Raw genomic sequence first — 17,703 nt, forward strand, 5'->3', positions numbered from 1 at the left:
GAAAAAACTTCTCTTTATATATGTTCTTCAGGACCATTTTCCAATAGAATAATCCCCACTAAAGCCCTAAAAGGGCCAAAAGTCTTATGTGTTATCCAGAAATTTCATTTATCTTTTTTAGAGAAAGCTAAAGCTAAACTTTAAAGGTAATTAGAACACAATACAATGAATAAGAAATGTAAGCTTTCAGATTACAGCAAGATTTCTACAGATAACCAGCAATGTAGAGGACATCCGTAAGCATAAAATTACCCAATGACCTTTACTGTTTTTAGTGACATTTTTCAGATTTACCTCTAGAGGCTTAAAAGTTCCACTGATCAGTCAAACTGGAAAGGCAACTTGGAGAAACAAGACTACCTACCGTCTGCCCCTCAATGGCTGCCCGCTGGCGGCCCAGGACGTCTTGCAGCTGAGTGAAGTGCTGAATGAAGGCCACCACCTCGGCCTGGAAGCGCTGGGTGTGTACGTACTGCACTGAGGCCATCTGGAGGCTCACGCGGACGTCGTGTTCTCTCCGCAGCAGAGGGTCGGGCCGTCCATACCTAGAAAGGGCAAAAAGGTGACTCAGACGGCAAGAGACAAGTTAGTATTTGAAGATAACTTGGGTTGATTTAGGGGGTTTCCTAGGGAACAGTTTTATCTATTAAAATGGAAATCCATGATCAAGTTTTAAAAAGTGAACTCTAATAATTACTCCCTTTCTGGGCTTCAGCAATGTGTTGAGGATGTGAAATAAGTCTGGTGACAAACAGCTAGGGCTACACACAGGTGGGCAGCTCCAGGCACTACACTTGCTCTGGTTCCAGACCTCACTCAAAAGCTACCTGTGGTTCAGACTGTTCACCTGGGCCTTTAAGAAAAAGCAATTATTCCTACTCACTCTATTCCAGCAAATTGTGACAATATGGGCTTGAAAGATTAAAAAAATAATAAGGCCATGAAACAATGGGTAAGAAAACTGGGCAACCAAAGCAAGGTTTCTGGGGAAAACTGTCTTCTGGAGGCAGAAAGAAGTCATCTTCTAACTTCAGTGAAATGTGGTCCAAAGAGGCTTAGCATCTATATTCCAAGATAAATTAGAAAATTTTACAAATGATTCTGAACTTAATGGAGCGTGGAGTCGTAATAATAAATTATTATACAGGACACAGTCACTGGGGAACGGAACTCACATTTGCTTAGCATCTATTCTGTGCCAGACAGAGAATTAAGAGTTTTGTATTAATTATCTCATTTATTGAACCACACCACCATGGTAGGTAACAATACAAACAAATCAATCCAAATTCTCAGTACCGTATAATATACTCCCCCTGAAAATGAAAGAAAAAGTTCTAAGATATCTTTAGAAACAGATTTTTCTCAATTCTGGTTGAACATTAGAATCACTTTGGCAAGTTGGGGGGAAAAAGGACTGAGCATCACCCTAGACCAAAATATTAGGGGCAGAGCTGGATATTTATATTTTCTAAGAGCTCCCAAAAAGGTTGAAAAACCACCATTTTAAACTTTCTGCCTTCCAAGAAAACCATTCTTCAGTAACTATATAGGTCTAAAGATGCCTTCTAAATTGTAAAATTGAAAAGATTCGATATAGATTATGTCTATACAGGAAAAAAAGCATGATGTAATTTAAACCCTATATCTTCAACAACTTTCTCAGGCTGAAATCACTCCAGAATGTTTACAGCTTGATGGAAACTGATCTAACTCAGTCCCTCAACATTTAGATAGAAAAACGGATGCACAGAGATGAAGTGGAGTTTCCTAACATCATTTAGCAAGTTAGTGGGAGACCGGCAGGAGCCCAAGCTTTTTAATAATCAGAAGTATTTCAATCACACCCCATCTGTTTATGAAACCTGAGTAGCTTACTTCAACACAGATCCATTTCAATATAAATCAGAATTCCAAACAACTAGATTATATCAATTTTATGTTAGATGGTACAATTTTTTTTAATTTTTATTCATTGCCCAGCCAGAGTGGCTCAGCTGTTGAGCATTGACCTATGAACCAGGAGGTCACAGTTCGATTCCTGGTCACGGCATATGCCCGGGTTTTGGGCTCAATCCCCAGTAGGGGGCGTGCAGGAGGCAGCTGATCAATGACTTTCATCATTGATGTTTCTCTCTCTCTCCCTCTCCTTTCCTCTCTCTGAAATCAATATCAATAAAAATGTATTTTAAAAAACAACTTTTCTTCATTGATTAGTCAACAAGAATCTGAAACAGCAAGCAATAATGACAAAATGTCAAGTGAGGAAAGATCAATGTTTTTACTTAAAAGTCTGGAAGATGAGTGCTTCCTCCCCACTGGTAGTGAACCGTTCTCTGTAGAACTCTCCATGGGCCGTGAGGTCACTGAGAGACAGGCTCCCGATGCTTCCCTGCAAGGCCAGGTCTCCCTCTATGGATGTTAAAATTAGAACACATTACGTATCCATTTTTGTCATACAGCTTAAATATGTCTGAAACAAAAACTGATATGCATATGCCTCAAACTTTCACTATTTAATCAAACTACATGTCAAAAGCAAATTTCCCTATTCCAACATACCCAGAAAAAATGTTTTATACAATTTTTCAAGTAGTCGCAGTGCAGAAGTTCACAAGGGACTGAAATAACACGGAAACATCACACTTTAACATTTGCAACAGGAAAGAAGTTAAACTAAATGCACACACAACTTAAAGAAAAAAGCATTTACAACTACAGATAGAAACATGATCCATTATGAGATTAGACCTCAATTAGAATTAGTGAAATATCATAAGGTCTATTAATTGTATTACTGATAAAAGAAGAAAGAAGGAAGTATCAGAGATATGTCAGGTATTCAAGCAAACTTAAGTAGGTTTTGGTGTAATTTAATAAAAAGACAATATTAATGAGATAGACACTAAAGACAGATTTAAAACTACTCTGATATTACAGGAGTGAGGCCCCCGGAAGGTGGGCAGAACAAAGAAGGCATGCTGAAACACGCACACCTGAGAGGTGAACCTATACTGAGTCGTTCTTAACAGGGGTGGATATTAAAAAGAAATATGCTGAACTGCTGCTTCTGTAAAAGAGATTTTATCATCATAATTAGCAACATAAACCAATGACTAGTTCAGCTCCCAGGGAATCAAAGACACATACTGACTTTTGATTCTTAATGTCCTCTAACAAAAATATACAAGCTTCTCCAATTTTAAAGACCTGTCCCTGCTAGGTAGCTTTTAGACATTTATACCAAGCAGAAAAACTCCAATTTCAGTTCATTCCTTCCCAAGAAGACATTCTTGTTTTTCATGACAGAGTCAACATTTGAGCTTTGTAATCATCCATATTTCATTACCTGTTCCTTAAGGAATAGTGTTTATTCACTTTACAGATCCTTACTTTTTAGAACTTGATGTAGTTGATCAGTTGTTCTACTAAGAATTTCAACCTAGAGTCCCACTAGAAAGAATGCCAGGGCCCTGACCAGGTGGCTCAGTTGGCTGGAGCGTCGCCCTACACCAAAAGGTTTCAGGTTCGATTCCCAGTGGGAGTGCATATGGGAGGCAACCAATTGATGTTTCACATCAATGTTTCTCTCTCTCTCTCCCTCTCTAAAATCCATAAGAACATATTCTCAGGTGAGGATTTAAAAAAAGAAAGAATGCCAGGTTTGCTACCATATCCTCCTGCCTAAAACCATGTCCCTGTTGGTGGCTCCCCCTCTTTACCACAATAGAGTGAACATATGCCCTGGTTTCCCTGACAGCCTTATTATAAACCAAGTGTGATTAGTATATAATTGCTGTTCCCCAGATGTAATTATTAATAATGCCCCCTCCCACTCTCAAAAATGTACCAACTTGGACAAAGAAGTATATAATCACCAGATAGAGTTTGTTAAAAACACAGATACCAGGGCCCCATCCCAACCTACTGAATCAGATTCTTGGGACGGGGCAGGCTGGGGTGTAGAGAGGGATTGTGACACTTGCTTTTTTTTTTTTTTGCTTTTTTTTTTAATATATCTTTATTGATTTCAGAGAGACGAAGGGAGAGGGAGAAGGAGAGACAGACACATCGATGATGAGAGAGTTGTCACAGATCAGCTGCCTCCTGCACACCCCTGACTGGGAATCGAACCTCGATCTCAACCACTGAGCCACGCCCAGTTGGGCGACACCTGCATTTTTAACAAGCTGATCAGATGATTCCCATCCATAAGCCAGTATTTGAGCATCGCCATCACAAACCATGGCTAGACCAACAGCCACAATCAAGCTGCTGATTCCACACTGCACTCAGAATGTGAGGACAAACAGATTTGTGAGCAAAATGTTCCAATTCTTACCAGGTTTTGCAAGGTTGGCTCTTCCCACTTACCGGTCATCTCCAGGTGTGCCATCAACTTGGACACATTTGCTTTAGCAAGCTCACTGGTGGTCTTATTCAGCACGAGTGAGAGAGAGTGAACCTGAGCACACAGAGAACAAAGGAAGACAAATGTCACTGGGGGAAGGGGTATCCTTCAGGCAAACAACAGGACAAAGTCACAGAAGGAGCAGAAAGACTCAGGAAACTTGAAGGTAAAGCTTTTGTTAATGACAATTTCATTTCAGCTTTCTTTAGCCAGTCAAACCATAATATAAGGACTAAGGAGAGAGAAGACAAGATAGGAACTCAACTGGGTGATCTCAAACCCAGGTTCCACAGGGTCTTCTCTACAGTGGCCTTCTCTATGCTCTGTTAGTGAAATGTTTTACATTATAAAACAATTTTTCTTAATTTTGCATTTGTCTTTAATATTGCACTAGTCTGTCACCCACAATGAAGGCCAATGTTCTGAGACAGTGAGGAGATATGCTAAAAGCCATTTTTAAATGAACTACTATGTACTAGACACTTTACTAGGTGCTTTACATCCATGACCTCATTTAGTTATTTTAATTAGATCATGGAAGATGAGAAAACTGAGGCTCAGAGAAACTAAGTAATTCCACTGAATTATACAACACAAAGAAAGGTAAAGTTACTTAAACCATTTATTTTCCCTGCCTCTGGATGAGATTTACACTGAAACCTTTTCTAAGCTATTTTCTACCCTTCTGTAACAGACACCCAGAAGACTATAGAGCTCCCTGCCAATAAGATCTATTTTCTAGAGTAAATGTATGATGATAGCATTAAATAAACAAACTAAAATTCATTCTTAGAACTTTAGGAGTGAAGAGGAACTGATACCTTGAGATCCAGCTTGGTGTTAACTGGATCCTGAAGTTCAGACTCGAGCAGAGCATTTGCTTCTGACTTCATGTTTTGTATAATGTCCTCAGGCGGTACCTTCATTGCATGGTTGTCTGCAGTGGAACCGATTCCAAAAAAATCTAGAATGACGACCCAGGTTTGCAGTGTGATGAGCACATCCAAGCAGTTAAAATCAACATCAATGCTCCGGTTAACTCGGTTATAAACAGAAGAGAATTCTGGATGTTTCCTATCCACCAAGAATATATTGATGTGGACCAAGGAATCATCAAATTTACTCTTTCCAGCAAGTATCTTGGGCTCATCTACTGTCGGAGAAGGCGGTGGGGTCAAGGGACAGTTCTGGTCTTGGACTTCCATTGGCTTCTTCTTGGATGCCGAGGTGGGTCTTTGATACAGCTGAAAGACATTAGGGGCTTCTTCCATGTGGGAAGGGAGAGATCGAGGCATATCAGGATACTCCACATTGGAGATCGAAGGGCAAGACTGAGAAAGATATTCTTTTTGTGCTAAACTGGACGGCTTAGGGGCACCCCGAGATACCATCAGGTTCTTATATTTGGAATCCGGATTTTTCTCCAATAAGTCTTCCATCAGCAGAGAACGCAGGGCAATCTGAATGGATAAGGTCTGAGGGTGGTCTTTATTGAATTCCACCTCAAAATCCTGAAACTTTAAGCTCACAAGCCCCTGGGCCCCCAAAGTCAGATCTCCACTTAGCTGAACTTGAAGCTCTGATATACAAAAGTTGGCTTGAATCTGGGTAAAGGATCTGACTTCCTTCACAGACGAGGCCTTCTGAGAAGAGTTAGAAAGGCTGGAGTGGCTGAACAATCCGTTCTCCTTCCTTTCAATGGAAGGCTCTCCACAGGTACTGAGGGAAGGCAGAGGAGAATTAGGGCAAGGTGAGGAGGCGGCACTGCCTGGAAACTTATTCAGGTCTTCACTACACACGAGATTGTCCAGTGTCTGTAAAACCTGCTCATATACATGCTTTGCTAACACCACCTGTATGCAAAGAGAAAATTTCAGTTATTCTGCTACCAATTGCACCCAGCTGCACTGCCCACAAATTACCGAAGTTGCTTTTTATGGGTTTCCCCAAGAATCTGTTGATGGCAAGAACTATCTCTTTTCTCTTCTGTCTTTACCTCTCTCTGACCCATGTCTATTCAAAAGGCCCTCCCCCAGTACCTCATGGAATAACCTATACACAATAAACGTTCAGTAAGATCTACTGGTTGTAGGCCTGAATCACTCTTTCTAACCCCACAAGAACAACTGCAGAGATTGAAGGAGATACTGCTAAAAGACTAACATGGTTATACCACAGGACTGAGACACAAGACCCAGGGGTCTAAAACTACTGATCGTCACCAAGTAGTCTAACAACCTATGTTTAACTACAGCTAAATAAACCAATAGTGCTTTTTAATGATAATATTGATGATCCATTATCACCTATGTTTCCTTTCTCCCTTACTTTGTTTTTAATTATAATATCTCATTTAAAATATTTTTTATTTACGTAAGAGCAATTTTTAACAGAGGAATTCCAAACAGATATAGGAAGTGATCATTTTGCAACCCCTAATTAAATAATTTATCCTTTCACAGTTCATCTGTGGAATAAGCCCTTCTATGAATGATTGACAGAGAATTCTACAATGGAGGGATCAGGTTCCTCCCACCGGAACACAATCACCAATCTTAGCATCATTGAGGGAGACAACCAGACATTACATGCCTCCTGACACAATGCAAAGGAAGTACACAGCAGTACCTTTAAAGTGTCTGGCCAAAACAAAAAACAGAAAATGAGCCTGAATCCAGTTAAACCTGTAGAGTTAAGTAACAGTTTACAGGAAATGCAGGGGAACAAGTTAAGTAACACCCCATACAAACAGCTAATCCAGAATGTGGGACATTCTACAGGGCCATTGACCTGGTTCTCACAACAAAATAATGGCATGGAGGAGGGGGAAGTATGAGAGGGAAACTAAATTAATAGAGACCCACAAATGCAATGTACAGACCTTGTCTGGACCCTGATTCGAACAAGCCTATAGGGAAAAGACATTTTTGATTGTTTGAAACAATCAAAAATGTCGCTGAAATCTGAAAATGGATTAAAATGTAATGATGTCGAGGAATCCTCATTTATTTTACAATGCACGATAACATTACTGTAGTTATGTCAGAAAATATCTGTAGTCTATAGAGATACATTCCAAATACATAGATAAAAATGGCATTAGGTCTGGGATTTGCCTTAAAATCTGAGTGATGGGAAAAAGAAACCTGAGTGATGGGAGCATAAGGTTCGTCAGACTATTCTACTTTTGTGTATATTTGAAGTTTTTCATAATAAAATATTTTAAATTATTTAAAATAATTTGTAAGAAAGAATATCATCAAGAACTACAGTAAATCAATGGTAACCATAAGAATAAGTCAATGTAATGCAACAGAATTCACATTACATGCTAGATTTCAGATGAAAATTCATAGAAAAGGTTTGGGGGAAGTTCTGTCACCCAGAGACCAATACCCAGGAACCACACATTGTGTTAGCAGCACGCCTCACAAGGACCAATTACTGCCCAAGTTTAGACCCACTGTCCTAAGATCCTGCCTGTCCCTGCTGTTTCGTAATGTTATGCTCGTCTTTCATCCCCGTGAAAGCAGGAAAAAATGACACTTTTAAAGGAAACAGGACCACACACACACACACACACACACACACACACACACAATTCCTATCCAGGCCCATTTCTTTTCAGAGATGGCAAGACTAATTCCAATCATCCCTTGAAAGGACCTGTGAGCAGGTCACAGTCATGGCCCCTTACAGCCTGGGCCGAGCATGTCAGCAAGTGACATGAGTTAGATCCTCCCAGGGAAGACACGCTGGCTTTTTAAGCAATAGTTTCTTTCACTTCCGAATGACAGTGTAGTCAAGGATCTGCCCTCTTCCTCTCCACAACTCACCCTCCTCCACAAGAAGACAGCTGACAAGACTGACTCCCCCATGATAAAAGGACACAACAGAAGGACTCCACGTTGACTAGAACAAGTTACCGACACTAATATGCATTAATGATGCCTCTCTGAATTTATGTATTTTCCTTCCAATACTTTATATATAAACACATAACATGACAAAATATAAATACATCTATATACTATGAACATAAAATAAACAGGTGACTTCAACTGTCCAGACCTGAAAACCAACCCGGCATTTACCTGAACTGGATTGACAAATTTCCCCTCAATCTTCATGATGCTGGACGTTCCCAGGTCGTCTGGACTAAGGGAGAAAGTCAATTCAGATTCTCTCTCTACAGGGATCTTCTCCAGTCTAAACTGGATGGTGGTGTTGTTCAGGATGTGGAAGGCTGGCGTGAGAGAGAGGAAATGACAGTCTGAAAACACTACTCTTCACTGCACTGGTGCTGATTAGGAGGGCAGAATACATAAAAGACAGCCTATGAGTTACTCTTACAGCAGGAGGTCCATGGCTGAGTACAAACTTTGATGACTATCCCAAGAATCAAAACTCATAGCAAGCAAAGGCACAAGATAAATTTATGCATAAAAAGAAACAATATTTTCATGACATGCTCCATTTGGTGGCTTCAAATAAGATGCGGTGAACATTAATCCAATAGTAAGCGTCAATAGTAAGCGTCTCTTAGCCTCCCAAGCTGGCATTTTCCAAACCAAATTGCTCGTCCTTACCCAGCTTTCAGACATAGATGGATTTCTCTTAATGGACCCAAATCAGACAAAACAACAATACAAGGTTCTAAGTGAAGAGCTTTTATCCCAAGCAGAGAAAGCAATCTTTGGGTAAGTATGTAAATAATCAGTGAGTTAACATCTGAGAAGCAGAAAAGTAGTCCTCAAAGGCATTAATTTCTTCACCAGTAAATAAAGCCCTGCTCCAGGGCTTACCTGATTTCTGAGGATACCAAGACTAACAGATTGAACTGCTTAGTTGTAGCATATCAAATCGAGAACACAAATATAGGCGTATTATTCCTACAACCCTGAACCAACCCATTATAAAAGATGGCAGGATACTAAAAGGAGAACATAACATCCGCAGACTAAATTTCAGATTCTTACTATGTCAATCCCTCTAGCTGTCTTGGACTACAATATTTAACTAGGAAGGCTCTACAGCTTAGAAATTTAAAACTCAGATGTATTTGACCAAATTAAATAATACTTTAATAGGATCCACTCCTAAAACATCCCTATAAATGAGCACTCACCCAACTTCAAAGGGGACCACTTTAAAAAAATTCTTTCACCAAATATGATGTTGATGGAAAAGCTGGAAACATAGTGACCTAATATGAAGCATTCAAGTAAAATTCCAGCATGGTTTCTTAAATATTAACTGGGGATAATTCTAAAAGAAAAGGTTTTTGTTGTTGTTTTAAGCAAAGTACACATGAGCTGGGTTTGGAATCTTTGAACAAAATGGGACATGATTAATACTCCTCACCTTGACCTCTATGCAAAGATTCGAAGAAATCGTGTCGGGTGAAATGAGCTTCCTCCAGACTGTTGGCACTGGCAGACCCAGAAGGAGTGCGAGACACCCGACTTACATCAGGCCCAGGACCCTCTCTGCCTGCCAACTGGGTGCAGTTCAAAGAGTATAATTTAATGTCTTTGATTTCCACCTGAAGACGGTCACTTCTGGATTCATCATCTCCTGCCACAAAATTCTGGATGAATATCTGTCCCAAGTGTCCTACCAACAACTCCGGACTCCCAGGCTTCCGAGGGATAGAAACAACTGGTGATTCAATGTTTATGTTCAAGATCAGCTTTACAGTGTCGGAATGAGAGGCAGTGAGGCCAAACCCATATATTTCACTGTCTTCTAAGCTAAAGGATCCCCGCGTCTTCCTTGGAGTTTCAAAGAGTGATACCATCTCACTGTACTCGGCCGTCTTGGTTGCTAGCACTGTGGTGACTTTGGTGGCTGCGCTTTTCAGCATACTTCGAAAATTTTCTTCCAGTTCATCCATGGACAGTGTCAACTCCTTCAAAAATTTAGCAGAATGGTTATAATGCAGGGAAGCCATCTTGAGGTTGAGAAAACATTCCTGCTTCGATTTCTCAACAAATGTGAAACTCAAAGCTTCGCTGAGGGCTGCATCTTCCATTCTGACAAACACAGATTCAAAGTAGCCGATGTCACTGATGATATTTTCATAGCCTGTGGAATTCCCGATGCTGACAACATATTGGTTCTTAACATTATCTTGTGTCAAATCCATAAGCTGCAAACAGCCAAGAGAACCATTCATGTCAAATGTGCTCCCCATTGAGACATTGACTTTGGTGCCACCTATACTTGCAGTTGCAATTTTTCTGCCATATTTCTCTCCATTTGCCATCCCCACTGTACGAAGGAGCAGTAAGTTAAGTCGGTGGATTTCCACTGCAACCTCGGTGTTTTGCTCGTATGTAGTCTGGTAAGTTCCTTGTTCCCTAAAGCTTCTTTCAAAATCAGTCATTAAAGGTTGGGGACTCAAATCATCTTTTTCCTTGGGAAAGGATTTTTGAAGAAAACCAATCAGCTCCACAATTGTCTCTGGATTTAGGATAATATCCAAATTATTCACCTGCAATGAAATCACCTGAAGAGTGCTATCCAAATTCATTGACGGGCACTCTGAACTCACAAACTGATACTCCAACTTAATGAGAGACTCTTGTTCCTTGGTGAGAATCCTGTCAAGTGAGACACTGGCAGCTGGCCGGTCGCTCAGTGTGGCAGCATTCGAGAAGGGGGCCACATTGTATCCAGAGACAGGAGACTGGGCCCTGCTAGCCCGGAGGCTTCCTGTTGGGATATCAAAGCTCAGGTTCTTATGTGAAGCCATCAAAAGGTCAAAATCCGCACCGTATGTCTGCATGGTGTCCACCAGGAGCAATCCGTGAACAGTCAAGGAGACTTCGGCATCGTATGGCCTCTTCACAAAGTGAGCGTTGGTGCCGAACACCTTGAGCACAGAAATGTACTGACCATTGCTCTCCACACCAAGCTGCATACAGTTCACCTTAAACTCCGCCAGGAGGAGCTGTGACTCCACCAGAACCTCCCGGGTATGCTGCTCCAACATCACAATGCTCTGGGTTAAATTCATTACCGAGTCTTGCAAACTTCCCCGCTGGTCCTCCTGGGGGAAAATCTTCTCTTTAATCTGAGAGTCAGAAGTCTTCATTTCTGGGGTGGCAAGGAGAGCAAAGCAATTCTTTAGAGCAGATATTTTATCTTCATTGATGTGGATTTTTAAGTCCGGTAGGTTGCCTGAAAGCACGGCCCCAGGGTACTTGGGATCTGAAGTATAAATCAATCGACGCTCTAACTGTAGGTGAACATTGAATTTCTCAACCACATGGGTTGGCCCCACATCAATATCCTGGACATGCTTCCAGTTGTCCTTGACTCGCCCCACCATGATCTGGAGGTCCATAAATGACAGAGAGTACCTCTCATACATCTTCGTGCTCAGTAAATGTGCTTGAAGCTGCTCTTCACTGAATTCAACTCCAGAAAACGGAGGTGTTTTCTCCCCATTACTGCTGCTCGTCTCGGGAGGTGGGGTGTTAGGAGGTGTGGCAAGAGGGGTTTTATACTCATCATCGCTAAACTGATTCTCTTCAGATGCTGACTCATCCCCACTCTTCCTCTTGGAGTCATCTGCAGGTAGAAGAGAGAGGACTCAAAGTCTATGTCTGTTCCTGCCTTCTTCCCTTTAAGGTAATAATCAAGAAAAGTAGCGAATCGACCAACCCCAATTTAATAAAAATAAATGACGAAAACTCTAAGCTGATATTCTGTACTCACCATTTTTCTCAGAGCGAACTTACCTATCCATTTGGAAATCAAAACACAAAGAGAAAGGATATGAGTATCAGAAAAGATGGAGACCTGCTGACATAGGGACATTTGGGATAGCAGGTCGTTGGTGCACAAACCAATGACCTGCTGTCCCAAACTGCATCCCCACTGTGAGCTGCACTGTCCTGGGCTGCTATCACCAACTCTTCTTACATCACTCTCCATAATTATTTGTTTGCTTTTTCCTGTTTTTGTCCATGTGTTTATTTTGTTCCCCCCACTAGAATGTTCCAAAAGAACCCAGGCCTCATCTGTCTTACTCAACACAATATTCCCAGTGCCTGGCTCAGAGCTGGGCAGGCAGTAATTTCTCAATGTGGCATGTTCTAGCCCCGGAGTTCATACTCTGAACCCCTCTCTTCTACAGCCGAGCAGGGCTGAGACAACTACAAAAACACACCACTGGGTTTGCTTACCCATGTGCCCTGCTCCATGCTGATGTCTTAATTCAGGCAGGTGCTTTCTGTGGCGGTGTGACCCTCTTCTTCAGACCTAACTCTCTTTTAACATCCCTCTAGCACCAAACTTTCCCACTCCTGCTCAAATCCTCTACCCTGGTCTCTTTTCTGGGGTCTTCTCGGTGAAGATAAGGTTAAAATTATTTTATAAACCTCCTCAGTCTTTTATGTCATGAATCCTCTCTTTCTTCCCTCCCATCTCAAAATAAACAATAATGAAATTACCTTCCAGGAGTCTCTTTTCATATATGTCCCTAATATCCCTAAATAGATTAAATCTCTATTCCTGAAATGAAGTACTGAGAAATAATGTTTATTAAAATATAAAATGTTACATAAGAAATACAAATAAAAACCACAATGAGCCTCAGTGGGGTAGTTCAGCTGTTTACAGCATCCTCTAGACACAACAAGGTTGCGAGTTTGACCTCCGGTCAGGGCACATACAATGAATGCATAAATAAGTGGAACAACAAATCGATCTCTCCCCGCCCCTGCACAGGCAATAAATAAATTTAAAAATTTTTTTAAAGATGTATATATATATTTTTAATCCTCACCCAAGCATATTTTTCCATTGCGGTTCAGGGGGAGAGGAGGGGAGGGGAGGGGAGGGGAGGGGAGGGGAGGGGAGGGGAGGGGAGGGGAGGGGAGGGGAGGGGAGGGGAGGGGAGGGGAGGGGAGGGGAGGGGAGGGGAGGGGAGGGGAGGGGAGGGGAGGGGAGGGGAGGGGAGGGGAGGGGAGGGGAGGGGAGGGGAGGGGAGGGGAGGGGAGGGGAGGAGGGGGGAGGGGAGGGGAGGGGAGGGGAGGGGAGGGGAGGGGAGGGGAGGGGAGGGGAGGGGAGGGGAGGGGAGGGGAGGGGAGGGGAGGGGAGGGGAGGGGAGGGGAGGGGAGGGGAGGGGAGGGGAGGGGAGGGGAGGGGAACATCAATGTGAGAGAGACACATTGATTGGTTGCCTCCTGCACCGACTGAGGCCGGAATCGAACCTGGGACGCTTCAGTCCATGGGCCAACACTCTAACCACTGAGTCAAACCGGCTAGGGCTAAAAGACATGTCTTTTTTTAAAAAAAACCCACAATAAGATACTACTTCACACCCACAGAAATGGCTATAATCCAAGACAGATAATACAACGTGTTGGCAAGGATATAGAGCCCTCATACATGGCTAGTGAGAGTAAAATGGGGCAGCCATTTGGGAAACAATCTGGCAGTTCCTCAAAATGTTTAACATAAAGTCACCAGCAATTCCACACTGAAGTATCCCCAAGAGACTGAAAATACACGTCTACACAAATGTCTACACATGAATGCTCACAGCAGCATTATTCATAACAGCCAAAAAGTGGAAACAACCCAGACGCCCATCAGTGATGAATGGAAAAGGATGTGGTCTATTCATACAAGGAATATATTCAGCCCTAGGTAGGAATGAAGTACTGATACATGATACCACATGGATAAACCCTGAAAACAGCCTGCTAAGTGAAAGAAGCCAGACATAAAATGCCCCCATTATATAATTCCATTCTTATAAAATCTTCAGAATAAGGAAATGCATCGAGATGGAAAGATTAGTGGCTGGCAGGGGCTGGGAGGGGTGGAGGAAACACTCTGGAGTCAGGTAACAGGTACACGGTTCTAGCAACAGCCAAACACTGAATTATACACACTAAGATGTAAAAAGTAACAAATGAACTCTGGAGTTTCCAAATGTTCATAAACCTTTTTTAAGTTTTACTTGGCTAAGCATGGACAGATTAACCTACCAAGTTCTGTTTTCATTACTCCCACTCCCACTCTACCTTGGGTATTTGTCAGCAGCATTCTTCCTAGGTCCACAACAACTAGCACGGGATTCTTGAATTTGAAATCATCAGGAAATATCACTTGAGGGGCAGAAATATCTAGTCGCACAGTCCACCGTTTACTCTCCTCCTGTGAAAACAAAATAAACTACAATGAAAAAACTTTTAACTCCAATTGCTGAAACAGCTTTATAAGTCAGGGCCCCAGCCTTCCTGAAGGCCCCCTAGTGTTACAGCATGGCTTAGTGGTCTCTGATATCAGACCCAAAGTTTAGAACCAAAGCAGATCCAAAGGCTTGAGGATTCAGGACGTTACCATAGGCAAATGTCTTGGGGGAAATTAGCAATTTACTGGTTTCTGCCTGCTCTTTGATTGCGATGACCCATGGTTTAAGAAAGATCTTGTCCTAAATTTTCAGAACTTAGTACTGTCAAGTATTGCAGAAATGATGACATAGAAATCCAAACATTTTTATTTATTCATGGACACTGGTAACCATGGACTTTCAAGCCAGAGTATCTTAGTGAAAACATAAGCTTTGACATTTGAAACAAAAAAATAGAATTCATGAATTTGTTACCTGTTCCTCCCTGCAACTAAAATTGCCTCAATTATATGTATGTAGTAAAAGCTAATGGGTATGTTACCAAAAAGAAACCTCTTTGTCTAAAAAGAGAGGACACTAATTGTGATTTGTGTTGAAAAGCACACACAAAAGTAGAAAACAGGACTGATGCTCCATCCCATGCTACATACATACCCCAAAACATTTCACTTAGAACATTCCTTCCACCCCTTCCACCCCAATGGGATCTGCACTGTCCAAAGCAGCCACACTCTAACTGCGCCATCTACTGCCACATCTCAGCACTGCACCTCCATGTTAGTGTTAAAAGAGACAGAGCTTGGCTGAACTGATGGACTGTTTCTTGGCTCTCCCTGTCCAAGCCATTCTTGAGTCAGCCAGTCACTTAGCATCACACAGTGACCATCATACCCTGTAATAGAAACTTGGAGATAAATCCAGTTGTTTTCCTTCTGATAACAGTAAGTGAAAAGGGTGTCTTCTTAATCTTAACATTTATAAAATACCAGGTCTAGAAAGTAGAACAAACATGCATCTCCAGAGTGTTCTAAATTTGGTACAAGGAAAAAACATGATCTAGTCAATCATTCGTTTTGTGAGTTTTTTTTATTCATTAAACCCTGACTGTAAAAGACATGAGATGTTTTTTGCTACCTGACAAGTTCATAGTTCCAATGGAATCAGTGTAACTGACTCGAGCATGCCTACCCTCAACAGGTAAAGCGCAGGACAGAGCGCATGCCTGCCCCTCCCCCAGCCCCACCAGGGTTCTACGTATACCCACTTACAATGAAGTCACCCACTAGGAGGCGATCGAGAGTTTGTCGGATTTCTGCCTTGGTCTGCATCTTCAGTTTGTTATACTGTCTTCGGGCCGCTTCAGCCACTCTCAACTCAAGTTCAGACTGATAACCAAAACCTGCAAGATTGGAAACAGACAGGAGGATCAGAACTTTCAAACATAGACAAAAGAACTGCGACATCTGTTCTCATCAAGAATTTCCACCAAAACTAAAAAACAGTCTGTATGACAACAGTTCCTTCCTCCAGCCTGGCCTGGCACTATATAGGGTAACAGGAACGAGGCAAAGATGGGTGAGGGGCAGTCATGAGGAGAAAGGCAGGGAAGGTACTAAGTTACTAGAATTTCATGAATTGTTGTCCGAAAGAGTCCAAACTATTTTATTTCAAAATCCTTAAAAGCATGACATTACATTGAAAGAGGAAAGGGGATTTAGAAGGAAATAAATGCCTCCTATATCCTATCAGTGATGGAGCAATAAGCCAAGACATTTATGGCTACTATTTACATGAAAAGACTCCAAAACAGACAAACTAAAACAACATTATTATAAAGAGGGAGGGAGAGGATACATTTAGCCAAGTAATATTGTTTTATCAATTTCCCTGTCAACAAAAGTGCCTTTTCTACACCTACTGTTTCGATTCTTTTTTGGGAACAAAGGGAGACGTAAATAAATCAATGATATGGGAGAGGGCAGTGATGAACTTTGCAGAATTTAAAGCTCCGCCAAACAAGTAAAACAGACCACTGATCCTGCCTGCCATCCAGAAAGAAATTCTTGAACAGACCTCCTAAATTCCAATGATCTAAAGTATCCTGGGTAGCCAAGGAAACCACCATCCTAATGGATTGGGAAGCATTTAAAATATGTTTGCTAGATGGGAGCAAAGAAAAAGAAAATATGTAAGGATATTGATTCCTCCTGGAAAAGTGGCATTCCAGGGACAACCCCACACACATGCTCTGCAGGCCTTTCTACCACTACTAGGTCACCTGAATGTACAATAACCCTTGTCCAGAGCACCAGAAATGACAGAAAAGATGTCTTGATATGTAACATAAGAGCAAACAAACAAAAAAGTTAACCTGAGGTATGAACCTTTCCCTTGTAGAAAAAGTCCGCTACTTTTTTAATAGCCTGGGGATTATATATGATGTTCAAGGGCCTGGTGCTGACGTCCAGCCGCCTCTCGAAGTGGCTATGCACTGGATTCCTCTCATACAGCATCTCAAACACTGGTGCATCTGGGTCCACAGCTGAAGGAAAAAAGCAGAGAGAAAATGGAACGCAGCAAAATCGACACCCTACTCTTAAAGGCCTATGAGAAATTCTAGAGAAAAGACATTTCCTAAACTATTTTCCAATTAGTTCACATTTATGCACTTTTTATAAAATAGAGAGCCTAATAAGGATTGACCCTTAATTATAACAGGACTCCTCAAGACAGGTTGTTGTATTTGCTCCCATTACGGAAACTAAGAAACTGGAGGCCCTGAGAGGTTGCCCTGGTGAGCACCAGGCTGCCTCCAAGTCAAATAGGGGTCCACACAGCAAACCATTGGGCACACAATAGGACACACTCCCTCTTTTACTGCTGACCAGGACTACCAATCTGTAATCATCGTATTTTTCAGGATCAGTTTTAAGAACGTATGACAAATTACCAGGGTAATGTTCACTTCTGTCTGCAGATGTTGTTTGGAGGCCAAAAGACTGTGAGACTCTGCCAACTTCCTTTTGCTGTTAAACACACACAAATTGCACAACTGTCAGGGGGAGAGGGGATGATTCACTGGGTGCACACACTCATGCTTTACCCTCTGGCATCACTCTCGCTGAGCACAATCAAATCA

At 41.8% G+C, this 17,703-nt stretch overlaps 1 protein-coding gene across 4 annotated transcripts in view; it reads right to left on the reverse strand.

The window, feature by feature from the left end:
• Nucleotides 1–17,703, reverse strand: part of VPS13D (vacuolar protein sorting 13 homolog D) — a 214,031-nt gene that overhangs the window by 171,198 nt on the left and 25,130 nt on the right. For all 4 annotated transcript variants that reach the window (XM_081143839.1, XM_081143838.1, XM_081143837.1 and 1 more), the window contains exons 15-24: nucleotides 17,515–17,590; nucleotides 16,936–17,106; nucleotides 15,833–15,963; nucleotides 14,455–14,587; nucleotides 9,776–11,989; nucleotides 8,506–8,657; nucleotides 5,233–6,264; nucleotides 4,375–4,465; nucleotides 2,286–2,412; nucleotides 365–545 (exon numbers count right to left, since the gene is read on the reverse strand). In XM_081143839.1, the coding sequence (XP_080999965.1) occupies nucleotides 365–545; nucleotides 2,286–2,412; nucleotides 4,375–4,465; nucleotides 5,233–6,264; nucleotides 8,506–8,657; nucleotides 9,776–11,989; nucleotides 14,455–14,587; nucleotides 15,833–15,963; nucleotides 16,936–17,106; nucleotides 17,515–17,590 (4,308 nt within the window). The remainder of the gene's footprint in view (nucleotides 1–364; nucleotides 546–2,285; nucleotides 2,413–4,374; nucleotides 4,466–5,232; nucleotides 6,265–8,505; nucleotides 8,658–9,775; nucleotides 11,990–14,454; nucleotides 14,588–15,832; nucleotides 15,964–16,935; nucleotides 17,107–17,514; nucleotides 17,591–17,703) is intronic.

This window comes from Miniopterus schreibersii, assembly GCF_964146895.1.
Source record: "Miniopterus schreibersii genome assembly, chromosome: 8".
NCBI classification, from domain to species: Eukaryota; Metazoa; Chordata; class Mammalia; order Chiroptera; family Miniopteridae; genus Miniopterus; species Miniopterus schreibersii.